This window comes from Gallus gallus, chromosome 1, assembly GCF_016699485.2.
Source record: "Gallus gallus isolate bGalGal1 chromosome 1, bGalGal1.mat.broiler.GRCg7b, whole genome shotgun sequence".
Lineage (NCBI taxonomy): Eukaryota > Metazoa > Chordata > Aves > Galliformes > Phasianidae > Gallus > Gallus gallus.
In genome coordinates, this window is record NC_052532.1 from 178261498 (window position 1) to 178271491 (window position 9994).

The 9994-nt window shown below is 46.4% G+C and overlaps 1 protein-coding gene across 1 annotated transcript; it reads left to right on the forward strand.

Moving 5' to 3' along the window:
• Positions 1–2697: 2697 nt before the first annotated feature.
• On the forward strand, positions 2698–4265 carry LOC121107651 (wiskott-Aldrich syndrome protein family member 2-like). Its single transcript, XM_040653167.1, has one exon. The coding sequence runs from the start codon at positions 3720–3722 to the stop codon at positions 4263–4265; it is 546 nt and encodes a 181-aa protein (XP_040509101.1). The 5' UTR covers positions 2698–3719.
• Positions 4266–9994: the final 5729 nt, after the last annotated feature.

Consider the following 9994-nt stretch of genomic DNA (forward strand, 5'->3'; position numbering starts at 1 on the left):
CTCCCGCATGCAGAAGTTATTTAAAACCGCCAGGAGAGAGCCACTGGAAGCGGGAGGGGGGGGGGGGGGGGGGGGGGGGGGAGGAGGGAGAGGGGGAGAGGATTTATATTTCTTCTCGTGATGTCGATGATGGATGTTATTGTTGTTTCACCGCGCTCCGATATAGCTGCATTAATTAGCAAAGGGACAGAAGGGTCTCTCTCCTTCTGGAAGAGCTCGAGGACCGGGCGCAGCGCAGAGGTTCTTTGGGATTGAACGCAAAACCTGAAGACAGGCTCTTTTATTTATTTATTTCTCTATCTATCTATTTGATTTTATTTTTGCAAGGGAGAGAGAGGGAGAAAAAAAAAAAGAAATGCAGTATCATGGGAGTGATAGCACGGTGCCAATGATGATGTGCACCCCAGAGGTGGCAGGGCACAGGAAGGTCCCTTGGTGGAGGCTGGAAACAGAGCCCTGGGAGAGTTTCATAAAGGTGGTATTTAAAAAATGCTCAACTCTGAGCATGTTTCCCTGCTGGGTGGGAACAGCTCTCCCGGGCTTCCCCACCACCGAGCCAGCAGCCTCACTGCATCCCTTGCCATCCGACTTAACGCTTGGGAGGAAGGAAGGGGACTCCCAGTTTCCACGCCTGTGGGGAAGGCTGGGTCCTGAACCCCCCAGGATGTGCAGGGAGGAGAGGTGCTCCAACCCTTTCAATCACCTCTATTGGTCCGTATTCCCATCTGAAAGATGGGATTCAGAAGCTTCAGGGCAGGGTCCCACGCTGCCCATCCTGCACAATCCCACCAGAAGCAGCAGCTCTGTGTCAGCTCACGCAAGAGCCAAGCAGCACCCCCACCCCAAAGCAGGGACGTCTCCGGTCATGTTCCACGGCATTTGCCATATATATCAGGTTTAAGGACACTCCTCGCACACACAATGGATGTATCAGTGTGAACAACTGCAGAATGACTTGGGAAAAACTGCAGAACTCGCCATGTCAAAAATCATTACTCTTTATCAACTTGATCACGGCAGCACCCGGAGGCCCCGCTCGGGGATCACAGTCCCATTGTGCTGGATACTGTAGACACATGTAATCAGAGAGATGGTCTATGCCCAAAGAGCTTATGATCTTAACCCATGATGAAAGACAACAGGTGTATACCACAGACACATGGGGGAAGGATAAGGGAAAAGCAGTGTTGAGAATAAAAAGCAACAGGCTTGGCCAATGACAAGAGTTGTGCGGCAGAAGGAAGTTTTAAGGAGATTTGAAGGAGAACAATAAAGCAGCTTTATGGTTATTAATGGGAAGCTTTTTCTATGCATAATGTGTAACTTGGAAGAGAACATAAAATTGCTTGTTAGGAAATTGGGCTGCTGAGGAGTGAAGGCTTGTGCCACTGGCAGACAAAAAGGGAGTATCGCACAGCGGCCAAAGGGCCTGGGATCTGCAGTGCTGCTCCTTCTGGGAACAGCTGAGCTCCTTCCAGTGCCTCAAAATTTACAGTCATAGTCCCAGAGAAAAGGAAGAGAGAGAATTTTAGTTTGTTTTTTTGTTTTTGGTTTTTTTTTTTTTCTCTAGGCCAGGTTTCATTATTTTCTATCTTGTACTTCAGGCCAGCAAACCTCATGAAAAATATCTGAAGGTAAGAAGGAGGTATTGGCATCGTTACTTTTTTTTTTTAAGGAACTTAAAGGAAAGCCCACATATTATTGGCTCTAGGAAGTTTAGTGTTATAAAAGTGTTATCTAAGTTGAGGCTTTGATGTCTGAATTACTCATAAGTATCAAAGCCACACATGAATTATGCAGGACATCCCCAAAATTATACCCATCTGTGAGTAGGTGGTGTTCCAACCCTGCTTCACATAAAATCTATGTGTGATGTGTAATGTCAAACTTTCCCCTTACAGAAGTATGGCTTCACTGATAGCTCAGGCTGTATTAAAAACCTACACTTTTATCCCCAAGACACAGAGGCAGGAACATCCCCAGCTCCCCTCAACTAGAGATTCACACCCACTTCCCCGATACCCTCCTGGAATTAAAGACTGCATCCGCCACAGTGACTCATCTTGAGCTTACTCATCAGCTTTGTGCAGGATTTTAGCTCCAGCTAGCAGAGCTGGTCAGAAGGATCCTGCATTTCTTAAGTAGTTCCTGGCACACGTTCTCCTCACACACACTGTGCTGATGTGACACCTCTGGCAAGCTTTAGGCATCACGACTTCTTTCTTTTTAAACTCTTTCACCTGTACTCTGCAAAACCATTGAGATTAATAAGAAATTGTCACATAACAAATACTGAATGTCATTAAAAAAAATCAGACTGCCATAAGAATTTTGTTTTGTTTTGTTTTCCATACAGTGCACAATTTCACCTATTCTATTGCATATAGAATATGCAGTATGCATACATTGCGTACTGCATCCTATTCTGAACCTACAATACAACCAACCTGCTTATTTCCCAGTCCTGCAGATGAAGAACTGGAAGATTTGTACAAGTAAATGAGAGCTTCTACAACTTTCCAGTGAGACAGATGGCATTTGCCAATGTTACCAAAATGCCTTGAGTCAGCAAACTGTAAAAAGCTGCCTTTGCATAAATAGAAAATAGTACAGAAATTAATGTTGTTTTCGGATTTGTTTACAAACTGGAATTCTTAAGGTATTTTGGAAGCACGGTATAAAGATGAATGTGATAAGAGCATAATTCATCTCATGTCACTTCAAGCTGTGGAAACGGAGACATGTAGATAACTTTAATGCAGAGAAATTGGAGCAATTTTAGGGCACAAATCATCTGATCTATTTGAGGCGTCCACTTGAGGATGACATGACTCATGCGCTACAGATGCTCAATTCTTTCCTGTGTATGAAGGAAGCCTATATTAGATGTAGACTTCTCCATGACGGAGGTCTAGATAGGGTTGGATGGGTCCCACCTGCTGTGCCATACATGTGATTCAGCATTTCCCCAGAACGGGTGGTGAGGGCATTAAACTATTAATACAGCCGCACACATTAATCCTCCACATAAAACTCGTGTTGTCTCAGCAAGGAACCTTCACTGAAACGCGTGATTGTGAAACGTGAGGTTACCTGGCAGTAAGTATCTGTGAAAACCTATTACCCCTGCGACTTAAGTCGATTGGATTAACTTAAGAAGTGCCTATGGGTTTAGGAAAATGGATGTAGAGGAATGTCTTTGCTTTCTCACTTCAGAATTGGTAGGAAAAAATATAACAGGAGAAAACATGACCAAGAAAAAAAAAAATAAAAGCTGTAGGAACATATAGGCCTATTTCAGGTGAGGTGCACCCCGTTCCCACATATTCAGATGAGGGGATTGTAAAACACAATGCAGCTGAGACATAATGCTGCAATAAAACATTGGTACCAGAGTCAGCACACACGCAGGGCTGCAGCACCGTGCATTTCTCATGCCGTGATGGTGTTCTGCTGTGTACAGAAATAAGTGACCAAACATTAAATAAGCACGGCAGGCTGCCATCTCTGGGACTGTCCCTGAGAGGAAGCTATCGGGTTACATCTGTTAAGACAGCTGAAGCACAAAAGCCATCATGTCATTATTCGTCAAACACAGCGCGGTGCTTTGGCACAGGTATCGATAAAGCCTTGTGGAACGCGCGTACGCCTCGGTGACACAGGAAGGTATGCAAGGTGATGGAAGCGTGAACACCGACAGATAGGTGTTTCTCTGAGGCATGCCCCGTGCAGGGCTCACAGCTGGTTTCCTACGGTGCTGTGCAGCCCTCGAGCCGCGACACCGGCCAGGCGTGAGGCGCAGCCGTGCGCAGGCCGCGGTGCCCCCGCAGCGCGATGCTGAGGGCTCAGCTCAGCGCCGGGCCCGCCCCACTATCACCCACCGCACCCCAATGCTGCCGCCGGGCAGCACCGCTTCTGCCCGAAGGGATTTCTGCCTTCGCCGTGCCCCCACCCCATGCCTGCTGCAGGCTCGCAGCTGGGCGGCGGGCTGCAGTCCGCCCGCGCAGCCTCTAGGGTTCCCCTCAGCCCTCAGCCACCGGCGCTTCTCCTTCGGGCACTTCGCCCTTTGGAAGATGGGGCGGCAGCCCTACGCCGTGCACACACCGATCCCTTCGGCCGGAGCCCGTCAGCAGCGCCGGACCAGGCGCAGGCCCCGCTCCCCGCCCCGAGGCCGGGCGGGAGGTGCCGCCCCGGAGCCGCCGCAGCCCTCCCCGCCGGAGCCTCCCCATCCGCCCCGCACCGGCCGCCGGCTTCCGTGCGGCTGAGCCGTGCCCGCCTGCAGGCCTCCGCGGCACCTCGAGCGGCCGTAACGCGGCCAGCCGCGACGCAACCCCCTGCCCGGCCCAGGGCCCGCCCTCGCCCTCCCCCTCCCCCCGCACACATCCATCCCCACGAGGCCGCGGGCCCTGCTCGCCGCGCTCCCCCCGCCGCTCGCCCCGGGGGGCCGCCACGCCGCGCTCCGTCGTTCCCCCGGGCCGGGCAGGAAAGGGATTGCGGGCGGGGGGCAGCCGGGCAGGACCAGGGGCACGGCCCCGCCGTGCTTGTACGGGGCTCTCTTGCCCTCTAGCGGGCAAAGGCAGCGGGGCGGCCCCGCAATGCCCCCGGCGGCCTGCCGCTCCTCCTCGGCCCGCCCGCCTCCGTCCCCGCCCCGCCCCTGAGACCCCGTGCCAGGGGACGCCCCCGGTGCCCCCTCCATCGCGGGCTCTGCCGGGTGGGAGTGGGGGTGGTGGGCGCCGCGGGCCGTGTGTGAGGAGGAGTCCCAGAAGAGCCCCCCGCCGAGGCACAGCGGTGCGCAGGTGGCCCCAACGCCCGGTGCAATGCTGTGCCACGGCAGCGTCCTGTTCCTTTCCAGATCCACATCAGTGAAAACTTTGGCTTTTCTCACGTTATTTCAGATGTGCTTTCTCCATCTATCGAAAGGTTTTATACCATCCCCAGGAATTCTCGTGTTACAAGGATGGTTTAGAAAATGTGCTTAAGGCTTTCTGTGACTGATGTGCTTCCTCTAGTTCACAACTTACATTCCTATCCTGTCAACCAATTTCATACTTCTGCTCTCTGACCATTTTTAAATTATCAGTATTATATATAGCATTTTTGCTCTGGCTGCTGTAGGTTCAGCAGCTGAACCGCTGTAGGTTCAGTAATAGAATATTAGAAAAATATTGTCCTTTTTCTTTTCCTTTTTCCTTTTTCTGAAATACACGATTTGTCTCCTCTCGGTTTTACTTGTCGTTGCCCATTCTTTGGGAAGCCCTAATATCTGTAGGGCGCCTGTCTTCTCTGCTCGTGGCCCCATGAGGCTGAGCCATGACGAAATCCCTCTGCTTGCTGGTAGCAAATGTAGTCAGGTCACTTGGAATGTAATCCCTTGGAAACCTCCGCTCTCTGCTGCAGCCTTATAATCCTTTGTAATATTTTGCATGCCTGTGTCTCTTTCATTTGCTTAAACGCTATCCAATTACTTTGTTGATAACTAACATATTTTACGTGTTTTTGCCTGTTGATTTCGTTAATCTTCCTGCCACTATTTCACAATAATGCAGCAGCATAGCATGTAACTGCACTCTGATTCAGTGATGTGAAGAGAGAGAAAATAATATACCCATTTTATTCAAATAATTACTCTGGATATGTACTAATGTTTTTCTTTTAGCTGGCCAAGACAAAAGCATCTCTGACTAGAATGCAGGCTTAGTGTTACCTCAGTTTGCTTCCCTTGAATTTCTTGCTTTTGCCAAGACTGGAGACTCCTCCCTCTAGGACATGGAGTGGAAGGGATGCTCAAGCAAAGACCATATTTGTGGGGAGCAGACGGACTGTATGATTCCTAAGCCATTCCCCGTGGAGGACGGCCATCTTCTGTTTTATTTCTGTTTTATTTCTGTTTGCCCAGTCTGAAGGAGTTTATAATGGAACCGGACAAAAGTATGAGAACAAATGCCTTACATTTTGGAGAGAGTGGACAGTCATGGAAAATGCATTCCATCTTTTGGGTTCGAGAGACTGTGTTTGACATGCTTGATTCTCTAATTAAAGTAAGAACATCAGAGTGTGGTTCTTGGAGGCTTGGGTACAGCTATGCCACCGCCTTCTCTAAGACAATGGCCGTGGAAACACCATTTGGGGAGTACATGTGTTCCTGGCCACTTAGCACAGTCTGTCCCTCTGGTTGTCCCCTAAGAACCACAACCACTGGATTAAGGATGTCGGAAGGTACATCGCTGTTACTCCTACTACTCTCTGTTTATAGTCTGGCTGCTCCTGAATTTGCCTGACACATTGATCCTGACTCCACACTTTGTCTTCTATGACAACAAATTCTGGAAATTCACTATTCTCTGTAAAAAAATATATGTGTATATATATATATATATACATACATACATATATATACGTGTCTTATATATATATATATATATGTATAAGACTTTCTTCTGTCAGTTTCAAACCAATCTGTTATTAGTTTCATGGACCAACTCCTAACCCAACGAGTCCCAACCTATGGAGCTTCTTATCACACACTCAGGAGGTGTGAGGGTCTTAGCTTCCCTTGAGAAGACAATAAACACTATAAAGGTTGCTGAAAACTCGGGAAATAGCAGGCTGAGGGCTTAGTAAGCAGGCTTGTACGAGATGTTATGTGCAGCCCACAAGGCAGGCTGTCGCAGTCATTTCAACCAAAAGAATCCCAGGGACATGGTTTTGTTTGCTCACTGTTAGGAACTGGTCATGTGTATCGTGTGTCAAATATTTAGTGGAACCAATCAATTGCTTAAAAACTACTTTCAGTGTGAGCATCATCATAGATACAGAGAGTAGTGGACATTTCACATGACGGATCTACTCGTGCACCAAAGAAGTATCCAAGTGTTGACCATGATATAGCTCTGGTGAACACAAAACACAGTTTTAACCATATCAAAAGTTTACCTCAAGTCCTGATTGACTGACTAACCATGCTAATGCTGTGTGCAACCAAAAATGCTTGTTTGATCCTAGCAGAAAATTCAGTGGCGGTCAAGACAATAACACAGTCGAGTGCTGATCCTCAGCAGCAACATCACAGGCAATTTAATGACACTGGGTAGACTTTCTGTGTTTGGTGGTATTCGCTGTCTTACACTGATAGCGTACCCTGAAGGTGGTGAAGGGAGAGAAGATGGACTGCATTATATAAATCGCCATCTGTTTCATCTTTTCACGTGTCACTGTGTGCCTCCAAAAGTATTTTCAGTATCATCCCAGGTGCTGGTGAAGAGTTGGAAATGCTGGTGAGTTTGAGTTGTTCTCGATCTTAATAGTGGTCTCTTCAGGTTTTTTACTGCGTGAAAAACTGACTTTAAGGAAAAGAACAGAGCAGTGGTTCTAAGCTGCTGCACATCCCCAGATGTGACTCTCCCTCCCATCTAGTTGCCAGTGCGCTGTTCTCACAAGGGTCACCAACACACTTCTGAATGTCAGACTGTTTCTCCTCAGAGGGTATACTTCCCCATGGAGGAGCTGAAGAGGAAAATGTCTCTGTGTCTCTGCCTCCAGCCCTCAAAATTCAGAGTGGGAATCCACATCCTGTCCTTCATTTCTCAGAAAAAAATCTCCCTGCTTTCATAGCTGCCCTTGATAAAGCAAAGCTTTCCCGTTCCATTTTTCAGAGCTTTTGTCAATGTCTGTGAACCTGAAATCCACCATGGGGATTCCAGTCCCCCCCGGCAGCTGTTATTCCAAGGGAGCTTAGAAATTTGTCAGAGGGTCTGAAAAACATAGCAGCCGTAGGAATTCACACCAGAAATAGATGCTGTCTGAACAGCTTTGCTTTCTCTAGATATCGCAGTAAAAACACTGACAGGCAGTTGGGGTAGAATTCATTCAGGAGGTTCCTCTGCTTCCTCCACTTTAAACACTGCTCTAGGTTTGAGGAAGAGAACTGCAATTAACCATTCTCAGGGAGTGGATTTATAGCACAGCCATGCACTGAGAACTCACTTCTTCTGCAGATACTGACAAATTGGCTCTGACTCCTGCCCTTACTGCAGTAGTACTGCAGCCAACAGAACTATGCGTGTAAATGTTGAGACATCGGGCAGACCTCTTGTATTAGGTATCCTGCTTTTTTTAGTGGGGGCCAGGCTTCTAAAGAAACACGTGGCAAAACTGAAGGAAAATTATCTTGCCAAGCCTCAAGTTATGCTATTTGTAAAAGTCTTGATATGAACAAGCAAAAAAAATTTGCTTGAACTCCCCGGAATTCATACCTCTTATTCCTGTAATCATCGGGTTGTTCCAGCTCTGTATCTGGGAATCTGGTTCTGCTGAGTGCTCAGATACAGAGCCTGTAAGTTTGCTCCCTTGTTCAGGGAATGTCTTTTTTGGTTGTGTCTTCCAGCAGCCACATTGCAAACCCCGTTCCTCCAAAATACTCTGGATTAGATTCTTCGCTTAGGTAACTTGGCAGAGCACCATGCCATTGCTGGAGCTCTGACAACTGATGTGAACAGAGGGTAAGCACATTTGGGTCCTTTATTTCTCCAGGTTAAAAAAAAAAAAAAAGAAAAAAAAAAGAAAAAACCCTCTTCACAGTTCATCGTTGTAAAACCTCAGAATCTGTGAGCCATTTTTGGCTGCAGCTTCCATAATGATGGAAAACTGTACTCAGCTGCAGAAGTGTGAGAACCGAGTCCTTCATAAATATTCTTGAATATTTCTTTCTGTAGATTTCACCATCAGTAAATTTTTCCCTCATGCAGATTTTGGTCCAGTAGTCTCCATATTTCAGTTATAATTTGAGTCATATGCCGCTTTCCTAATTTCTTGTCTAGTCATTTTAAATATCTTTGTATGGTATTCAGACAACAACAGCGAATCTTGTAGCTATTATTATCTTTGCAATTTCCCCTGAGTGTTAGCAAAGTCTACATAATGCAGAGCCCATCCACTACTTCAAAGTTATTGCATTCCAAAGCTATTAAAATGAGAAGCTTTTATTCAGGATGTCTTTTAATTTAACAGTGGAAATTAAGCTTATTTCTCAGCATTTTTGAAAGGTAAAAATAAATCTAGAAGACACGTACAAATGCCATGCTTGAAAAATAGCAGGATTCTGGTAATACGCTTGGATAGTATTGATCATTTATAGGGGTATTTTACATGCAGTGTCTCTGTTCAGGAAAGAGAGTCAAACCATTTCCATGACTGAAATTATTTGAAATCTTGTGTTCTGTAAGGCCAATGACAAATATTCAAAGAACAAGGACAAAATTAAGATTGAAAAGCTAAGGTTCTCAAAATGGCTCTTAGGTGTCTCATTTTGGGCAATTAAGTTAAAAATTTCTGAAGATGCCTCATGTGAGTGCTCAGAAAGTGAGCACTTTTCAGAAAGTGCATATGGAAAACTAGATCCATTAAGATTCCCTCAGTATCTTTAATTATTTACTTACTTCACTTAGGATGAAGGTTTTGGTGCCCGACATTAAGCTACCACCACTGTCTTAAATTCCTGCCCTCACCCTCCTACAGTGGTCGTACACTTTCATTAATCTGTGGCATTTTTGTCACGTGAAAATCTCAAATACTTGCTTTACTTCACTTCGTGCCTTCTTAGCACTTCTGAAAAGAATGTCAACCAAGTCTAAATCACTGAAGGTTTCCTATGTCATAGGATACACAGCTATGATGTATGCATTAGGGTATTTGGGTAGTCCTGCCAGGTTACAGAGAAGCAGATAAACACTGTACTTTTTTTATTCATGGCACATTTTTATTCACATAATAATTATGAAGTAAACTGAGGAGGGAAGCTGGTGCAGGCAACAAGACAACACCAAGACTGTATGCAATAATACACCACAAGACAAAGTATTCATTTCCTACCAAATTCTGCCTGCACCTGGTCTTCCAGTCTGATCTTGCAAGTAACTTCTTTCAAGACTGGTCCTTAGAAAAGGAAGCTCTGAAGTAGGAAGCTCTAAAATGGCTTTTCTCTCTCTCTTCTTCTTCC